The sequence below is a fragment of the Danio rerio genome, chromosome 5, assembly GCF_052040795.2.
Source record: "Danio rerio strain M-AB ecotype USA chromosome 5, GRCz13ab, whole genome shotgun sequence".
NCBI classification, from domain to species: Eukaryota; Metazoa; Chordata; class Actinopteri; order Cypriniformes; family Danionidae; genus Danio; species Danio rerio.
Window position 1 is genome coordinate 44,728,520 of NC_141025.1, and position 21,515 is coordinate 44,750,034.

At 37.7% G+C, this 21,515-nt stretch overlaps 1 protein-coding gene and 2 long non-coding RNA genes across 9 annotated transcripts in view; 1 reads left to right on the forward strand and 2 right to left on the reverse strand.

The window, feature by feature from the left end:
- Positions 1-21,515, reverse strand: part of LOC148679708 (uncharacterized) — an 890,299-nt gene that overhangs the window by 563,380 nt on the left and 305,404 nt on the right. The gene's annotated exons all lie outside the window — the stretch shown is intronic.
- The window catches only part of LOC147844140 (uncharacterized), a 174,081-nt gene that overhangs the window by 20,382 nt on the left and 132,184 nt on the right, over positions 1-21,515 (reverse strand). The gene's annotated exons all lie outside the window — the stretch shown is intronic.
- aqp3a (aquaporin 3a) lies at positions 10,110-15,539 on the forward strand. Its single transcript, NM_213468.1, is given in 6 exon segments — positions 10,110-10,288; positions 12,613-12,739; positions 12,871-13,008; positions 13,131-13,255; positions 13,740-13,957; positions 14,521-15,539. Coding segments are annotated over 6 exon segments (891 nt in total). The 5' UTR covers positions 10,110-10,180; the 3' UTR covers positions 14,696-15,539.

Here is a 21,515-nt window from a genome sequence, read left to right on the forward strand (position 1 = left end):
CATTGTGTAATGATTAATTGAAAGAGCTCATATACTTGTTTGCAAGTTGTGTTGTTTGAAGGTAAAACTAGCTTTTGTTGCATATGTTAAATGTTTTGACATGATATGTGCCTTTTGCAAGCAAAATGTGTCATTTTGACCATGAGTGCCGCTGTTTAGGCCTTTGTGTTAACTGTTTTAAAAATGTGGAGTTTCAGTTGACAACTGCATCCAAGCAATCGAGAAAAACTGTAACGCACTGGTGATTGAGTTCTTTGATGCGGTCACTGTTCCTTTCAAAAACCTCAAGAGTCCTCTTTTAGAACATATGGTCATGTGAGTTGGAAAACCTCAACACATGTTAAACATTTTAAATTGGCGTGAACTGGATTCATTTTGTGTCAAAGCAACAAGAAATGTGTTACAGTTTTTTACAATGGCTATGACAGTTTTTCCAAAACATTTAACAAGTTTGCTAAACTCTTAACGCAGCAACACACCTAAAACACACAATTGGCAAAACAGTTAATTTCATGCTCAAAATCAAACACAAACACAAACACATGTTCTCTTTCAACAGAAACATTCAGTCAATCAGAAAACACTGACAATAAAAACACTATCATTAGCTAAAATTACAGAAACTGCATTAGTTTATGTGTCAGCTCTGTCCTTATATTTTAAGACTCTCTACATTTCTATTTTGTTTTCTGGCATTTTCTTTCTTTTACTGCAAAAATTCAATACAAAAAAAAATAAATAAATTGCTTTATAAAATTTACAGTTGATGTAAAAAAATACAGACACAGAATTTTTTATATTTGCAAAAGGACATCACTGCAAGATATACAAACAGAAAAACCATCGCAATTATAATAAAAAAACAAAGTAATTTTCTATTCTGCCTGGTCTTCTGCATTTGCCCGACTTCTTCTCTGGCACGGCATGGTAACGATGGCCCTTTGGCCTATTATGTTTCTCCTACGGCGATGCCTTTTCGCCAAGTTGAAGCCAGTCTCGTCAACATAGATAATTTCATGTGGGACTTGATTGATTTCCAACTTCATGACTCTCTAAACACAGTGTAAATGGTTCACTGTACTATAGCTAATGTATGTACTAATGAATGCCAGGTTTATGGAGTCGTTTACTGCAAAACACTGTGCATAAAGTAATCACTGTATTGCATAACCTTATCTGGACGTATTGGTGACGGAGTTCTGCAATGTGCTCACTGTTCTTCAAAAACCTCATGAGTCCTTTTTTAGAACATACAGTATGATCATGTGATTTGAAAAATCTCAACACATGAGTGTGCTTTCTAGATGGTAATCATGTTCATATGGGATATGGGAGCTTTCATACACACACACACACACACACACACACACACACATACATACATATATACAGGTAATATATTTGTGTTTCAATTGACAGTGTTTCAATTGAACAGCTGTGTGACTCATATTGCGGTTATATAAATATATATATATATATATATATATATATATATATATATATATATATATATATATATATATATATATATATATATATATATATATATATATATATATATATATTTATTTATTTATATATATATATATATATATATATATATATATATATATATATATATATTTATATATATATATATATATATATATATATATATATATATATATATATATATATATATATATATATATATATACATACACACATTTATTTATTTATTTATATAACCGCAATATGATGTTTCTCATTGGCAATTGAATAAAATACAGGGAATATATTTGTGTTTTAATTCACAATTAGAACAGCTGTTCACTTTGACTTTATCCTTTATAATTTCTGTTTAGAATATGGTGTTATCTGTTCTGACATACTGTGTTAAAGCATTTGTAAACTTGACTGTAAAATGACATTGTTTTGTTCTTGGTTGTGCTTGTGTGTAAAAGAAATTAAAGCATTTTAAATTTGTGTTAACTGGATGCATTTTGTGTCAAAACAACAAGAAATGTGTTAATTGTATAGCCCACGAAGACGGATGTTGTGCTAACCGTGTTAAGAGTTTAGGAAACTTGTTAAATGTATTGATAAAAGTGTCATAGCAATTGTAAAAAACTGTAATTGTATAGCCAACAAAGATGGATGTTGTGCTAACTGTGTTAAGAGTTAAGGAAACTTGTTAAATGTATTGAAAAAAATTGTCATAGCCATTGTAAAAAACTGTAAGTGTTTTCACTACTCTTGGCCCCAAATTTGTCCTCTAACTTGGGTTGGATAAACACAGTGGACAAATATATTGTTTACCATACTTCACTGTCACTTCACATAACACAGACCTGTCAAGATTTAAAGAGGTGTTAAATAAGCCCATCTTTCTGAGATGTTAATAGTTGCAACAATTAAACTGTAACCTTTTAGCTTTGATCTTGTTTTCAGTGGTTTCCTTCCACTCTGCTAAGCAGAAAAATCTTTCTTATGAAAACAGCACAAACAGCCACACCTGCCGTGTCTGGATATGTGATGGTTTGAAAATGCGAGAGCTTGTTACAGCCTGTCCCTGTCACAACCCTTACTTTAGACAGATATCAAACTGTCTTTGCTCTGCAATGCAGACATTGCACCCAGTGCTCTTCAATGCATAATATCTAAAAAGCACTTTGCCAATGGGCAAGAAGGAAATCTAGTTGACTTTTCCACCACAGCTGCACGATGAGCTCTTGTGCTAAAAAATATTGTTGTCCCGTTCTCTTATCTTGATCACATGTAAATGATATGAATACAGAAACATCAGCATGCTTTATGACATTACCCTATTAAGCAGCTCTACATGTTCCACTATTGTTTCTCACACTCAAAGCTGTACTAATAGTGACAGGTTATGCAATGGCTTTGACATAGGATTTACCAACTTCCCTGGTGGAGTCATTGTGTCAGGGGAAAACTTTAGTCATAGTGTTTTCAAGCAGTCTTAGTTTTACAGTTATTAGTCTGAAGTTTCTCCGGTTTGACAGGATTCTGTGCAGCTGTGCGTGCATGGACTTGCAATAGGTACCTGTATAAAGGGACAGATCTCAGATGTTCTGTCATTCACTGATCATTATTCAAATATATTACACTCACGGTTAACTTAAAAGTACTAATTTATTGAATGATATATGCAAGCTCATATTGATTTTTTAAAAATAATTTAGCACAGAAAATACTCTTTATTTATTTGCCAATTACAGTAAGAGAAAAGAAGTTAGGGTGGTGTTCTGTCGATTTGTCCTGCCATGTCAGATTGCCTTACTGTGGGACGAAATAATATCTATTGACCCGCAGGGACGGGCGGCCTTTCTGTTCTGGATTTGAATGTTCTTCCTAATTCAGCGAGGGTTTACTCAGTGTGCTCTGGTGTCCTCCTATAGCCCAAAGACATGTTAGGTGAATTGAATATTCTAAACTAAACCTCCCATAACCTGTAAGAAAGACTTTTGCATGGAATAACTTAAAAAAAAAATAAGTACAAGAAGTTATCTCAGACTCATCACTATATTCTACTTTAACTGGAAAGAAGGCGATGAAATAAGAAGAAAAAGATCAGAATACTGTGCTTTATGAACACTGCATACATCCTGAAGCTGTAAAGATAGGTTTCCTTAATCAATGTCTATAATCACAATGCCTTGACCAGACTGACTTGTTTAGGCCTGGCTTTTTCATATCGGAGCAAGAATTTTATTTATCTTTACTATTTATCTTCTAAAAGATTATGGGAATTGAACCACACTGAGCATACTGACATCATCAGCACTCATGGTTTCCTTAGTCACCAAAGCAATCAATAAATAATAAATATATGCTGGATTACTTTAATTTAACTAAGTAAAATATTTAAATATGTAATCACATGTCTAGTCAAAAACACAGAATTTACTAAATAGCACGCAATTTCATTGAATCTGGCAATGTTGACTGAAAAAAGAATTAGCACTGTACGCCTAATCGATTGATGATGTGTATAGTGAATAAATAAACCGCATTAAAGGGTTCTGTTTTTTTTTGTGTCAGTGTGAATGAATGCAGTGGCTTAATTTACTACACTCACAATCACATATGGTAGTCAGTGTTTCCCTTCAGAAGGGGAACTTTAATGCTATGTGGAAAACTTCCACTAGAGGGATTTCTTCAGAATTCAATCATCTGAAAGAGTAAAAATACGGGTCAATGAAATGCCAATGAGTTGGTGGCGTTAGCACAGCTGGAATCAATGACAATTAGACTGGTTATAAAGACGCAGCTTTTGCCTCGCTAGACCTCTTTTCATTGTCAGTGTCGAATCTAAAAGCAGACATGATGGTCGTGCTTTTTTGGGCTGCTTCGGCCGTGGGTCTTGTGATGGTTTATCCCCCAACCCCATGGCCAGACCAACTAGATGGGTGTTATGTGGAGGATATAAAGAGGGGAAGACCTTCTACGCTTTCCATTACCTTTTTCCTGGAAGTGCACAGTAAGCTCATGCACTGCTTGCTTTGCCTTCACCCTCACCATGCATGCTGACCAGCTACCAGCGCTACCAGTGCAGGCACTGGCCCAGTTGCAAGAGGATGGTTCCGACTTAGGATTTAGCATGAGCTCTGCACCGCAATAGACTATGCTCTGCGTACCACCAAGTTGGTTGCGTGTGCCCTGGAAAGGATGATGGTGACATTAGTGGTTCAGGAACGCCACCTCTGGCTAAATCTGGCTGATATGTGTAATGTTGACAAAGTTTGTTTTCTTAATACACCCATATCCCTGGCTGGCCTGTTCGGCGACACTGTCGGTGAATTCGCCCAAGAATTCATGCTGGTAAAGGAGCAGCTGGAGGTGATGGGTGATGGGTGATGTCGTAAAACCGATTCCCCCGCCCTAGAGCACTGCTAAGTTCGGTAAATGGACCGCAAAGCGCCCTGAGACGGGCCACCTGGAGAAGAGGGAATTTTCTCCTTCCCTCATTGGAGGGCGGGGCTCTTTATCTAACGGTGTTTAAAAAACCCTATCAAATTCTCAGAGAAAGAGCATTTTGTTCTTTCCCCGAATGTGACAGCCCGAACACTGCCAGTCTGGGATGCTATGCCTTCCGGCTTGCAGGATCGGTACAGTTTACCAATGGTTCGAGAAGTCAGTCTCCTTTCTCTCACACTCCCAGCCCCTTCTCTGGAGCCTGGGTGCAAGACGAGAGTGAATCTCTCGCCTCCTGCTCTCCCGTGAGATCTCTGCACCCCCTGGTTGAGCACGCCCACTCCCCGCTGCCCCACCATGGGTACGTCAACTAATGTGTAAATGAAGCCACTTGTGAGGGCTCTGCCCACCTAGTTAACACGTGCCAGCCCATCACAATGCCTGCCCATCTCTTGCGAAAGGATATTGCTGTCCTCCTGGCGAAGGAATTGAACCAGTCCCTCCAGCCGAGATGGCGAGCGAGTTTTACAGCCCGTACTTCATCTTACTCAAAATGAGCGGTGGGCTATGGCCAATCCTAGATCTGTTTGTTTTAAACCGCTGTCTTCACAAGCTGCGGCTAGAATGCTTTCACAGAAGCGCATACTCCAGTGCGTTCGTCCTCGGGATTGGTCTGCAGCAGTTGACCTGAAGAATGCATATTTTCATATTCTCCATACTTCCATGCCACCGTCAGTTTCTGCAGTTTGCGTTTGAAGTCGAGCCTGGCAGTACACGTCCTTCCCTTCGGGCTCTCTCTGTCTCCGCAGGTTTAACTGCCTGGAGCTGTTGGCAGTGTATATCAGGCTGCGCCATTTTTTACCGGTGCTAGAGATGAAACACGTCAGTACAGACAGCATGGGGACGATGGTGTATATAAACCGCAAGGTGGATATCCGCTGTTCCCGAATGTCTCAGCTTGCTCACCGTCTGCTACCACAGAGTCATACACGGCGAAATCACTGCATTCCGCCGAGCTTAACTGTGCAGCCGATGCACTCTAATGGCAGTTTGCCTGGGAAAATGGAGACTCCACCCCCGACTGTCCAGATGTTATGGGTGCTTTCTGTGCATTGACTACACAGCTGGTCCCAGGACCTGTGTAATACACATTTCTTCAGTGAGCCTACTCGCACAGATACTGTGTAAAGTCAGGGAGGAGGAGGAACAGGTCTATGTATTGCGCCCCGTGTCTCAATCGGACCTGTATTTCATCTCTTTCCTTGTGATGGCCCCTCCCTGGCATGTCCCCTGGAAGAAGCTTCTTCTCTGCGACAGGCACCATTTGGCACTCGGGTCCAGATCAATGGAACCTCATGTGTGGTCCATAGATGGATCGTGGAGGACTTCGTTGACCTACCGTTTAGGTGGTTAACGCCGTCACTCAGGCTAGAGCACCTTCCATAAGGCATGCCTACACCCTGAAGTGGAATCTATTTGCTGTGTTGTATATGTCTTTCCGAGAAGGAATCCCTGAACATGCCAGATCAGTATGATACTATCCTCCTTCAGTTGGCTAAAACTAGGGTGTCCCCTCCGCACTGAGGGGTTGGCGTGTGATCATCTCTGCTTTGAGGACGCGGCGATGGTGGCGCGCTGAAAAATTATAGCCTTATCATCCAGCTCTCAGAGGAATGAGATGTGGAAATTAACTCTATGCTGTTCCCCTACTCATTTGAAGATCTCTCTTAGTAGAGATCTGCTTGATTACTCAACTCAGTATCTTTATGATTTCTGTCCAGGTAGACAGCTCTGCTGGTCACGTTGGCATCGGTCAAATGGGTGGGTATATAGAGGCATTTTCGGTCAGCAAAATGTGCCAGCGTTTTGGGTCGACCCACTCTCACGTTTTTCTGAGACCCCAGCCCACCTAGGTGCCCTAGGTTCCTATAGTGCTCATTTAAAATATGTAGTGAACCTGCAAGCACTGCCCATGGAGGAGGCAGACACTGCCCTTTTATTGTCATGTCCTGTTCGTGCTTTGCATATTATACGGACCTGACTCAGAGCTTTAGATCCTCTGAGCAGCTCCTTATCTGTTACGGTGATCAGCAGAAGGTAAGCGTCGTATCTAAACAGAGGTTGGAACAGCCCACTGAACAGTCAATGCCATCTCCCTCACTTTTCATAGCCAGGGTGAGCCGTGTCCCCCAAAAGTGAGAGCGCACTTTATTTGGAGTGCGCATCCTCTTGGGCATGTGCACGCGGCACCTCTCTAACAGATATAGTTTAGCTGCGGGTTGGGTGACACCTAATACATTTTTGAGACTTTTTAATCTTTGAGTAAGTTGATTTCCTCACGTGTGCTGGGAAAACCTGGTGAACGAGGAAATTCAGTTTGGTATTGTAAAACGCTTGCTGTGCCTTTCGCTCTAACACAGAGATACCTGCTCTTTCTCGCTTTGTCAGTTGAGTTCCTCACTTGGCGAACCCTGTAGAGTTCCTCCGAGGCCCCCAGCATTTGACTCAGTGGAGGAATCAGGTGTTGGCCTGTTACGTTGTTGGCATACCCGCTGGTCAGCCCGTGTTTTGGGTTTAGGTGCCTGCTATGTGCGATCCTTGCTGGCGATCCCATTAGCTCACCCCTCTCTTAGGCGGGCTTGTGTCTTCCCTCCCTGCTAACCATCTTTCATATGAGTCCTCCCCCTTTCAGGGCTAGTCCATATGCTTTTTGTCACCAGGTCTCCCCATTTGGGCAGCAGGTGGCCTCCGCAGCATTCTCCCTATTGGGACCAAATGCTTTCCTAACGTACTGTCGTATCTATAATTCCTAGAAATAAACTAGGTGTATTTTTACGACTCCCCAAAAAATAAATCTAAACCGGAACAGGTAAATAAGAGCCAGGGGACACGTTGGAAGACTGCACCTCTGGTGACGCAGGTGCGCTCGTGCTGCTATGTGGCACGCCCCTCCCCAGAGACGTGGTAAGGTTCTTTCGTTGTGACGTTTCCACAGATTTCCCCATAGTGGAAATTTTCCACATAGCATTGAAGTTCCCCTTCCGAAGGGGAACGCAACAGTTACCAAAGTAATCGTCATTCCCAGAGGAAATGGAAATACTATGTTTCTTTGCCGCAACGATTGTCCCTTAGCTGGCAGCCGTAAAAGGCTCTGCCAGCTAGAAAAAGATGTCTAGCGTGGCACGAGCTGCGTCTTTATAAACAGTCTAATATCTAGTCTGGCATTTCATTGACCTGTTTTTATAGTCTTTCAGATGATTGAATTCTGACAAAATCCCCATAGTGGAAGTTTACCACATAGCATTTCCGTTTCCCGCCATCAGGGAAGAGGGTTACTTTAGTAACCGCTGCATTTTCAGCATCTGTCTTCTCACAACATATCAACCTGTCTAAATAACAAGTTATGTTGACAACACAACAAAATAACAAAATGTAATATTTTTATAGAATAAACTTGAGCTTGAAGCATTTTGCGAGACAAATATAGACCTATTACTACTGGTTATTACGACTTCTTAAAATAATATTCAGACGATGTTTCTTTTTTGTTTGATTGTTTGTTTTAACTGCAATAAAACCGAATGAGAACGAAATTAGAAAGAACTTCACAGAGCTGGAAAAATATACGGTTTAAAAGTAATTATTTTAAAATGTCAAATTATTATTATTTCTATTTATCAAACTTATTTTGCGATTACAAAAATGTTATTTTACAATTAAAATGAATTACAAAAAAATTAATCCAACTAAATTAACACTTAAAAATGAACTAAAATATGAATGAATAAGAGAATTAAATAATTAATTAATGATTCAATCAGTTAGTTGATCAGACAAACAAGCAAATAAAATTTGGAGAGCAAAAAATTATAAAGCCTTGTATTTGGGAAGACAGATGCCACACATGTGAAAAGGTGCGAACTAACAGAACCAAAACAGACAGATACTAAGAGATGAGAGTGCACAGATAAGTTTTTTGTGTGAATTTATGTGTGATTTTATTTATTTATTTATGGATTGATTGCTTATCAAACCTTTATTAAATTGCTAAATTAAAATTCATTCATTCATTTATTCATTTTTCTTTAGCTTACTTCCTTTATTCATCAAGAGGTCGGCACATTGGAATGAACTGCCAACTTATCCAGCATATATTTTACTCAAATATGCCCTTTCAGCTGCAACCCAGAACTGGGAAACACAGATACACACTCACATTCACATACATACACTACAGCCAATTTAATTTACTTAGTTGCCCTATAGAGGTTGTCGTTAGACTGTGGGGGAAACCGGAGCGCCCGGAGAAAACCCACGTGAACAAAGGGAGAACATGCAAATTCCACACAGAAATGCCAACTGCCCCAGCCAGGACTTGAACCAGTGACGTTCTTGACAGTGCAAACCACTGAGCCACTGTGTCATTCAAATTAAAATAGTTCTTTGAAAACATAATGCATTTATTTTGAGATATACTACATTTTAATCATTTTTTTAAATTTGTTTTAAAAAGAAAATCCAATTCATTGAGAACAAATCCTCTGTACGCATAAACACTTTCCTCTGCTTCTTCTAATTAGGTGGTAATTCTATTAATTAAGGATATTTGTGGCTTTTTAATGAAATTAAATGAACAAAAATGTTTCACAGTTCTGCTATGTTCACATTTATTTACCGCCTAATCAGCATCATTATTAAAACGATAATTTATGAATCACAGACAACTAAGCAAGTGACCCTGCCCATTTCTGAAGGCAGAACCTTAGTCATGCTTCATGTCAACTCAAAGTGAAACTATTCTACCACCACTGGTCTCTCGAGATTGGCCAATATTACACTTCTAAAATTTCGCACACAGATCCACTTTTACACTACAAAGCTTAATAATGGGTGATGAGGTTTCAAAATACAAAGATGTGAGAGAAAAAAAAGAACCTGTTAACTGAGAGGAAAAGCAGATGAATGCACTGTAAATGGGTGTGAATGCTAATGTGAATAATATAGGGCGGGATCGAGGGAGTTGATGTAGTGTATAGGTGAATGTGTGAGTGTGTGTCTGTTTTTTTCTCTCTCTCTCTCTCTCTCTCTGTGTGTGTGTGTGAGAGAGAGATGTAGTGTAAAGGGGCAGGCTGGAAGTTGAAGGGTTGGTCCTGGTTCATCATGTATAAGAGCAGAGCACTGGACTTCATGTGAGCACACGTCTCTGAGGAACATACAGCTTGTTTCATCCAGACAAAGGAAAACATCTGGACAAGTCTGAAAGATGGGTTGGCAGAAAAGCGTTCTGGATAAGCTTGCGCAGACTTTCCAAATCCGCAACAAGTTACTGCGCCAGGGATTGGCTGAATGCTTAGGAACTCTCATCCTGGTGGTGGGTATTTCTCCTTAATGGTTTGACGGTTTAATTACTGACGGTCAAAGCTGAGCTCAGTAGAATTTGTCTTTATTTGTCATTTAGTCTAAAACTCTATATTCTTTTGAATACTCAAATAATCTTTAAAAAAGCACTGGAAGTAAGATTCACTGTATCTTTTTGTATGAGTGGATGAGTGGTACTGTATAGTATCACTTGTGGAGTAATTGCTTATCTTCTGAAAGTCTAAAATTTGGGCTGAAATGTTTACTTTGGTATGTGCAATTTGTCATGACTAAATAATACAAACTGTTAATTAAATTTTTACTACAGTGCAAACACTAGAGTAACAACATAGATCTAAAATGAGTGTGAGTATTATTACTGCAAAATAATAATAATAATAATAATAATAATAATAATAATAATAATAATAATAATAATAAAACAATTTTGTTTAGAATTTTATTATAGACAAGCTGTAAGACTCAAAACCTGTATCATTTTCTTCTGGAAAGACATTTTTTAAATATATCGTGGACATTTTTTTAAATAGTGCGAGGGGTTGCTAGACAAAGACATTTAAAAAACAATTTAAATTATATGAACAATTGAAAGGGTACTGTAGTCAAATAGGAATTTAAAATATGGACTGAGGAACTATGCTAAAAGGAAGTATTTTGCAAATAAAGAAGGGTAGTCCTGTTTGTGTGTGTAAGAGAGCGAGAGAGAAAAAGCATGACAAACATAAAATGTACTTGAACATCCCCTTTAGCTTGGTGGCAATTTTTTTTTGCAACATAGAATGCAGATAAGCATGTCATTATTCAGCAGAAAAGAAGCACATGTCAAAGCTTTCGCTGAGTAGCACTTAATTCATCATAACTATTATAATGTAGCAATTAAAACGTGAGCATTAAGCCAATAATTTGAGCTTTATTGAATCATCAAGTCATCAAGCCACACCCCTGTGAACTTAAGCATTTTAGATCTGCCAACTATGCACGTTTTACTAGCATATGCTACCCAGCAGGTACTTTGATGTCATAAATACAAATCAATTTGATGCCAAAACCCTCTTAAATCCAGCTAACAACACAAAAAGTGTTATTAGAAAAGTTTTCTTCATCTGAAAGCTCCACGTACAAAAGACAAAGTTACACTGGAATTTGTATTCCTATAATGCATCACAACAACAAAACAACATCAAATTGACATCTAACATTTTTGACGCCAATATTAGATGTCTATTTAATGTCATTTTATCATGCATTGCTGTGATACAATATCCAGAGCATTCCAGCAGACCCATAACTCACCGTTAGTTCTGAACATTGTGATATGGAAATCTTTTAAATAATGTCTAATAAGCGCATGTTTAATAGGTCAGGGTGTGTGCATGACAGCCACAGGCGGGCTGTGAAATATGACTCTCATAAAAAACTTATTGACATCAACCTGTGGTAACAAAAAGCTCACAAGGTTATTATGCCATTTTTACAAGCACTTTAGAAAAAACAGCTCATTTTTACAATACACACTCATTGTTTGCTTTTGAGGTGTGTGGGAGGGTCAAATAAAAGATAATACTTAAATGGAGAGGTCATACGATTCTGCATCGCTCAACACATGTGATGTTTGCTGAGTGGCAAAAGGTATTTGATATACAAGTTACTCTGAACGCAGTCTTTGTCTGTGAAGGTCAGAGTTTTGATATTATAAGCGGACATTCTTCTCAGAGCAGAAACAGGAACAATCGATCTCAGTGGTGTTGAAAAAAAGCACACAGGGACATGGAAATGCATTAGCATTCACACGAATTGCCATTCTAAAGTGATAAATTGGTTCGGTGAGATGTTGTTTTTAGGTTTGTGTTGACATTGTGTCTGAGATTTATTAATTTGACAGCTCTGTCAATTATACGACTTTGGTAAAGCTGTATCGTGAGCCTTGTAATTTGCCAAAATGCCGCAGGTATTTCAGTTCACACTGACGTGATCTCCAAAATAAAATCTTCAGCCACAAGTCTGAACAGTGACTTGTAATCGCTCTTTGTCAGAAGGGACTTGTAATGACCTGTCTGAGAAGTTCAGTGCGGAAGGCACGCAGGCCAAAGTCCCTGGAGATTTGTAGCATTTGAAAAAAAGTGGGAAATTTTGTTTATTTTTAGCTGAGTTTGAATCTGCAACCTGCTATTTTCATTCAAGTATATGTTGCGGCTCACAGCTGAATTGCTGTGAAAGGTCTGCTCTTAGTCTGTAAAATGACCATTCATAGTTGTGAATTCCTGTAACAATGTGTGCATACTCAAACATTGAATAATGCTTGTTCTTATTTCACAGATGTTTGGCTGTGGTTCATTGGCCCAGTTGAAACTAAGCGAAGGTTCTCATGGTCTCTTTCTCACTGCAAACCTTGCTTTTGGGTTTGGTGCTACTCTTGGAATCTTGGTTTGCGGCCAGGTGTCAGGTAGGCAAACTCCTCTAAAATTGCATCTTAAGCTGTTGTTGTGCATGGCCATAAAAACAGGAGTGAGTTTTATAAAAGATTCTTTGTGGATGAACCCATGGGATGAAGGGACTTGTTTTTCTCATCTTTAGGCGGACATTTAAATCCTGCTGTTACATTTGCTCTCTGCCTCTTGGGAAGAGAAAAATGGAGAAAGTTTCCTGTGTACTTTCTGTTCCAAACACTCGGATCCTTCTTGGGTGCTGCTATTATCTTTGCCGAATACCATGGTAAATGTTTTGTAGACTTATTGCTCTTTCTTGTCATTGTCAGTAGATTTATTGTAGTAATTACAGTTATTGCAGTTAAGTATAAAGCTTCTACTTTATGATTTATTTCTTTTGTATTTTAGACGCAATTTATGATTATGCTGGAGAATCAAATGAGTTGCTTGTACTGGGTGAAAAAGAAACAGCTGGGATTTTTGCTACATACCCAAGCAAATATCTCACCCCCCTAAATGGATTTTTTGACCAGGTCAGTAAATCCAAGCACAGTTAAGGAATATATCTGCTCAGAAGCAAACACATTCTGTACAAATAAGAACTGACATCTGATGGTCTGATTTTTTTTTTTTTTTTTGGGAATTTGTAAATCCATTAATAATATTATTTTCATTGGTAAACATTTAAAGTGAACAGTTTTTATTTATTTACAATGCAAAACTATAACATAACTGGGACATGGGGATGGTTAAATCAAAATGAAATTGGCGAACAGTTATACTTCATTGACTCAAAACTTTTGCTTTCAACACAAACATTTTTTTTTCATGGACTTGGAAATAGTTTGTGAGAAAATTTTCACTCGGGTGCATAAAATTCCTTTTACGCAAATGCAAAAACATTGAGTTTTTCATTCCATACAATATTATTTTCAATAGGCCTCCATAGTTTGGAATATGTTTTATATTTACTATCATGTTTATGCAAATACAATAAGCATAAAACCATCTTGACAGGTGATAGGCACAGCATCCCTGATTGTGTGCATCCTGGCCATTGTGGACCCCTACAACAACCCGATCCCTCAAGGTCTTGAGGCCTTCACAGTGGGATTCAGCGTCCTTATCATTGGTCTCTCCATGGGCTTCAATTCTGGCTATGCAGTAAACCCAGCTCGAGATTTTGGACCTCGTCTTTTTACTGCCATGGCTGGTTGGGGTAGTGAAGTCTTCACGTAAGTGGATATCTTTAATCAACCGATTAGCAGCATAATGGGCTCTATGTACAGCTAGAGTTTTAAAGCCAACGATAAACGTCCGATGATAGCTTAATGCGACTATTTTCAATTTCACAAGGTTCCTTTTACAGCATTGATGTTGTAATGTAGTTACAATACATTCAGTTGAATAGACTTAAGCATTCATTTAGTTGTTCAAGCGTAAAACTAGATGAAAGAACGTTGTAACCACTAGCGCCGTCAGTAGCAACAGGCTAGCGACAAATTCCATTGAAAATACTAGGGTAAATTAAACTGTCATATTTTAAAGACTTGGGGGAGGAAATGTAATTTAATGCTTCTTGTCTGATCTGAGACCCACTTCATATTGTTATCTAACAGGCAGTGAGCATCACCGTTTTTTAAATAAATCAGATCTTTCCAGATTTTTTAATGGACAGAGAGTTCACCGGAAGCCCTTGGGCTGCCTGGCTGAAAATTTAAAGTCTGTGTGCTTATAGCCCATTAAATTTATTTCTGGAAAATAACCTAATAAATGCTTTTCTTTTGGTTTGCAACAGAGCCAGGGATTATTGGTTTTTGGTGCCCATCTTTGCTCCGTTCATTGGAGCCGTTATTGGTGTGATTGTGTACCAGCTGATGGTGGGATGGCATGTGGAAGGAGAGGCACGAGATAAGAAAGCTAAAGCTAGAGAGGAGGTGATGAACCTCAATGACGTCGCCAGCAAGGAATGATTTTCAGGATCTCCATCAGCCCTCAACACCACAAATCCACATAAGCTTCTGCTTAAGGATCTCTGGGTTCAATAAAAACCACTTGCACCACACAAAACTCCCTCATCTGTTTCAGAGGTGATTCTCACAGTTTTGCAGATCTTCCACTGGACTTTGAATAAAAAGCGTTATACATTTCTATACTTTACAAATTCTGGGTTGTTTTAACCAAATTTGGGTACAATTTTGACTAACCCAATGGTTGGCTTAAAAATTTTATTTAAAAATTTAACCAACTGCTGGGTTATTGCTTTCCAACCCAGCATTATTTTAGATTTCCAACTTTATATCAGACATTTGATTGTTTTTCAAGCATGACTCTTATTTCTTTCTTCCACATGCTTTATTCTTCCATTAAGGGAACAAGGTGTTACTTCAACAGGACGAATTATATTAATTCACTCTTTTGAAAAGTTAGTAAAAGTTTAGATCTTTGAAATGAAACTGTTGTTGTTACACCTATCAATATATACAGTATTTCATGCTTTTGTGCTACTAATATCTAAATATGTTGCCATTCACGCTGAGAAAGTTGAGAAGTTACCCAAAAAAGCTACAGTACTTTTTAAAAAAATTGTAAATATTTTGTATTGTCATTTTCATTTAAAGCATTTTTTTTTGTTGTATTACATGTATGGATTACAACTTAACATGTACACTTACGTCTGATAGTGGAGAGATCCTGACATTTATTTGACATTGCAGTTTTTAGACTGTTAGATCTGTTCATTTCATAACATGTTAATTTTGAAAGTGAATGTTTTAAATCAACTGATTGTTATCCTAATAAATTTTTTTAAAGAAGTCTCACATGTCACGCCTTGTCATTTTCTGCCTAAATCAAACTGTGCTGCATGTTTGTTTTCATTAAGGACATTGTGTACTTCTCTGGGTGGTTGGTGTTTATCCGTTTGTAGTGGTTTTGTAATTCGGCATATACCAGAGCTACTCCTTACCAACAACAGCACAAGATGAATGAAACAAGTCTAATTAGAGGCTTATGAAACAAAAGGTGTGGACAACTGGAGGCTTCAATAAAAGTATGAGAGAGTGAAAAATTTTACAGGCTCTCTTCTTTAATCATTTAAAAGCTTTTGGGGAAACATCTGGGTGTGTGCATGATAAAATATAATACATTCCATCCTTAAGAAAAGGGATTAATACAATCACTTCACCCAAGCTGCATCATGTTAGCTTTTTCTCAGAACCCAATTATTATATTATCCCAGATTTATTGCCCAGAATCCCACAAAAACAAATTGTTGCTAACAACAAAGTGTTTCTAACAAAGCAGTAACTCATTTTTTGTTACATTTCTAAAGCCGATTACAAAAACAAAGGAGGATCAGCCTCCTTTCAACATAAATCAGTGCATTTAATTCAAGTCTCTATCTATCTATCTATCTATCTATCTATCTATCTATCTATCTATCTATCTATCTATCTATCTATCTGTCTGTCTGTCTGTCTGTCTGTCTGTCTGTCTGTCTGTCTGTCTGTCTGTCTGTCTGTCTGTCTGTCTGTCTGTCTGTCTGTCTGTCTTTCTGTCTGTCTGTCTGTCTGTCTGTCTGTCTGTCTGTCTGTCTGTCTATCTATCTATCTAGTCTGTCTGTCTAAATTAGAATTACAATTTAAAACATTTTATGTCTAATTTTCAGCGTCATAACTTTCAAGATCAGTGAAACCATTCTCCAACATGTTGATTTGATGGCATTAAACATTTCTTATTATCAGTGAGGAAACTGCTGTGAATGTTCTCAGGTAGCTTATATTACCTTTAAAGCCTTCTCTAGTGGGAAAACATGAATCCCTTGGCCACCACATCCTGCTTCTCCTTGCGGTACATTAGCAGAAGCCTCTTCTCTGTGCCCGAAGCACTTTCACTACCCTAGTTTTTCAGCAAAAAAGACCACTTTCACATGAAAGCATGTCCTAATTCACAATCATTGTGGGAAACAAGTTGAACAGGTACTATGAATAAACCTGTTTAGCCTCCATGCAGCTTATCTTAGTCAAATGGTATCCAGCACTGGCTTCGGGTCCATACAGCTGCACGGAGGTCTCCCACCACGTGTTTCATTTTAGCTCTGGCGCCGTCAGATGTACATTTAGGTAATGCATGCCAACTTAAATGAGGTGTGAAATCTGTACTTATTTAAGTGATCTTGCACTGTTTGGATCATTTTCTGGACATTTTAATGATAACACATGGTATTGTCATTGGGTGTGGAGTTCTTACGTAAACAGGAATCTATCTTAGTAATTATGTGTCCTTGTTCATGTTTCCTGTGTGCAATTAGAGCAACATAGACATGCATGTACAAAAAAATGCAATAAAAATGCAAATAGATGCAACATGTTACTCAAAATCATTTGGTGATTAAGAAAGGTTGTTGGTTAATCCATATAGTTTTGTGGAAGCCTTGTTATGATCTTCTTAGGGCTTCTGTTTTGCAACAAAAGTGACTTTCAGATTTTCTCTTACTAAAAAGAAGTGTGTAATCAATGTTTTTAATTACTTCTCTGAAATGTACTATTCAGAAATAAATTTAAAACTACACTTGGACAGAAAAGACAGAAAATCTAAACTAGTCTATTGACATGTACTTAAAAGAATAATTATGTATTCTAAACATGGCTGTAGCTGTTTTTATTCTTGTTTAAGTGACCTAATTATTTTTTGGGTCAAACTTTATTTAAGGCACAAATATTAGTATTAACAAACTAGGAGTTTTGCCCCAATAAACTCTTATTTTGGTGCTTATTTATTAAGGTAACAGCTTAGTTAGAAAAGAGTGCATAGCACACTCTAAAAAGTGATTAGTTGACTTCACTTTGAATGAGTGAGTAAACTTATTGCTTTAATTATTAAGCAAATGAACTATGTGTGTAATTATAAAGATTAAATTAAGTGGAGTTAAAGTTCTAAGTTAAAATGAAAATACTTACTTTTTTAAGTAAAATCAACTTGTCATTTGTAAGGCAGTGGGTTTATTCCATTTTTTAAGTAACAGCTTTTTACTGTGCATTTACTGTAAAAAATGCAGAGTTCCAAACAATTCATTCATGTTTTCCCAACACAAATTAAGTTAACTTAACACTTTTAACAAATTTATGTGGATTTAACAAAAAAAATGTATTGTCCCAGTGAAACTTGAGAATTGTGTTGTTTCAGTTCATTTAAATTAAATAGTTTGAACAAGTTTATACTTGAGTGTAAGAGGATGCAGCATATTTTATACTTATAAAATACTGTATGTTCATCTAATAAACAGTCAGTAACTTATTAAATTGGCATGCAGGTTACAAGCCACTAGTTAATAGTGAGAATAGGGGTACTTAAACGAAATTTTTACGATTTATTTGTATTTTACAAGCAAACAAACAACTAAGCAAGCAAGCAAGCAAACAAACAAACAAACCAAACCAACAAACAAACAGGCATACTCTTATTTCACACGGCCGCCATTTTATAGAACCAAAGCAAGGCTGCAGTGGGAAGAAACCCGGAAGTGTAGGACCAGCACTGTAAACATTGCAGCAACATGCTGTGGACTACAAACCTCCAGCTGTTGCAAAGATTTTAAAATGCAGAAATGCTGTAAACATCACTTTGATATTGTTCAGTAAGTTTATTTAAAAAAATGTAAAACATATTAGGCATCAAACAACATCACTATCTCTGTAAGAGTAATATGCTCAAGTGTCCTCCTAGGCTTCAGTTCATGGCACCAGTTAAACACTGTGGGGATGCTTTCCTGCTTGTAACCCGGTGAGTGATAAAACACTGCAGTGTTTTCAGCATGTTGTCCCGGTACTGAAGTTTTAAAACCGGTTAACATTGAAGTGCCGCTGAGCACGGATGACTCGACTGATCTTAGCGGCTGCTTTGCACTCCAGTCTCCATGTATCGGTGTTTTCACTTAGTTTACTGCTCTTGACTGGAGCGCGAAGCAGCCGTGAAGATCAGTCAAGTCATCAAGAAGATTTCTCGGTTTGTCTGTGTTTGTGCTCAGTAAACAGCAGTGGGTGAACTAATGACCTTCTCAGCCAATCACTAGCATTTCTGTTGAGCATGTGAACACAATAGCCGCATTTCCACTATCGGGCCAGTGCGACCCAGGGCTTTTATCAGGCCAGGCCGAGCCAATCGCCCGGGAGGTGGAGCAGTGAGGCCGAAATCATGTCGTGTTTCCACTGTCGGGCTAGTAGCTCGCAACGTGTCACGCAAACCCCACCCCCAGAACATCCCCCGAATCGAACGTCACTCAATCCGCCTACTTCAGAGGGAATCAGGCAGATAAAGCACACCATATCATCACAAAACTATTAAATTAGGACAACCAAAACAAACAAATGACACGTTACTGTACAGCAGTACAATGTATGTCTATACGCACATACCTGTGTGTTCTCATTCATCATATTCTTTTACTCGCCGACCGACTCTTGGCATTAAAATCCAGTGGTCTTGCAACTAACGGAGGGACCCAGCGCGGGGAGTGCACACATCCATAATATAAAACCACATCTATAAAATTCTTTGTTAATAACTCGATATAAAATGTATCTTATAACATCCTCAGTTAGACAGACGCTGTCCAACATTCATCCAAATGCTCCGGAGAGAACTGAAACATAAACTTTTCCCTATAGGCTTTATGACACTTAATAGGTGATTCCCTTTATTTAAAGATGTTGCTTATTATATCTTAAGTAAAGGAAAGTGTTCAGTGTTTCAGCACATAAGAGCAGCACGTAATAAAATATAGCCTGTATTTCATTGCTCTCAGCAGCTATACACTAATAAAGCTCTTTATTTATTTAAAATTTCCTTTTTTACTTTTACTACGGCATATAAAAACATACACACTTGTTTGAGGACACAGAACACATTTTGAACTTGCAGTTTTCCCCGGTGCGTCAAAAAAGTGCTGCGCAGCTGGAAGACAAAAAAAGGTTGCCTAGTTTCTGCTTTCACTCACCCTGAAAATGCTCTGTTTGCATGATTTGATTAATATCATCGTATCCAAATACTTTATAAATAATATTTAAAACATTCTCCGGTTTTTATTGTTTTTAGAAAATATTTTAAATCTTTTTTTTTCAGAGAGGCTTTTGAAAAATGAAAGTTTAATATGGCTTTAAAACAGTTTTTAAAACAGCCTACAAAAGTGGACATGAAATTTATAAAGTTGAATGTCTTTCTGTTGTATTCATATAGTGTATTATCTCCGAAATAAATAAAAAGAAAAAAAAAAAAAAGAAAAAAGCTGCACGGCATCAACAGAGCTGTGTTTTTTCTCAAGCTTTTTCTCACTCACACACATACAGGCTTCTAAACGCGCACAAACACACCTTTTAAACTTGACTAAAACTCTCGAAAACTTTTACTGTCTGCTGTGTCTTTAATATGGTGTAAAGATTATTATGCGTTATTGAAACATCAAGGAGGATGCAGCAAAGAAAAGTCACTTAGAAATTAACTACTTTATTATTTTATGCAACAGCCTTACATTTAAAAGAGAAACATAAGGGCGATCATATGCAAAAAGACCCCAGCCAATCATTTGTTCCAGATGTTTTCTTTCCCTTATATTATTTGTTTTTGTGTTTGGTGCCCACTGTGTGTTTGGTGCCCACCTCTCCTTTCACTCCACCCCGAAGCCCCGGCTGGCCCTCTTTGGCCCAAGGTATTCGGCAGGCCGAAATAGGCCGGCCGCTGGCCCCAAGAAAGCCCCGATTTGGCCCTATTAGGCCCCGGAAGTGACAGTGGAAATGCGACTGACCTTAGCTTGCCCTGGCTCGCTCGCTTTAGGCGCAATAGTGGAAACGCGGCTAATGGCAAATCAGCACTGTTTTAAGAAAGACATCAACAGTGCCCTAAAGGTTAGTTAGAAATTGATGGTTTTTATTTTAATTTATTATCGTGACAAGTCTAATATAGTGAAAAAAATCAGTTCATTTACTCAAGTTTGATAAATGGCATCTAAAACATGTTTTTAGGAGAGAAAATGTTAGATAACCAGTGCCATTTCCTTTAACCTAGCTGAAAATAAGCTCTGATATCCCTTTTTATTTTCACCATTTATTCAGAACGGACCTTCGGGCCACTCGGAAGGCGGTGGCTAATAATTTTGACCTTAAAATGGGCTTAAAAAAAATTAAAAACAGCTTGTATTCTTGTCGAAATAAAACAAATAAGACAAAATATTATCAGACATACTGTGAAAATGTCTTTGCTCTGTTACACAACATTTGGGAAATATTAAAGTATTAATAATTTAAAAAAAAAATCATAAATTTCATAAATATCATAATATAATATCATAAATTTTATATATATATATATATATATATAATGTAATTATGTAAATTATAATTGATGTAAATTTTTAGGAAATGTTTTTGGTACATCGAAATGTGCTTATGATGACCATCCAACAAGCTAATCCAGCAAAAAGTAGTGCTTAAAATGTCACTAAAACATCATAATTAAAAAAAAAAAGCCAAATAACTACAAAATTGTCCGCTTTTTAAGAAAAAAATAACAACCTCTTTTATCAGGCTGGCTACGGGCCTGCATATGTTTAGTATTCTTGCAACCAGACATCAGTATAGGTCTACATCAAATGTATCCAATGTTAAACCTTTCAGGCATTATTTTGTGTTAAAAACTGTCTGAATGTAATTTACCTCTTACATAAGTTATAGCAGCTTATAACTTTCAGTGTATTTAAAGCAGTGGTTTTCAATCCTGATCATTGCAGCCCCTGCACTG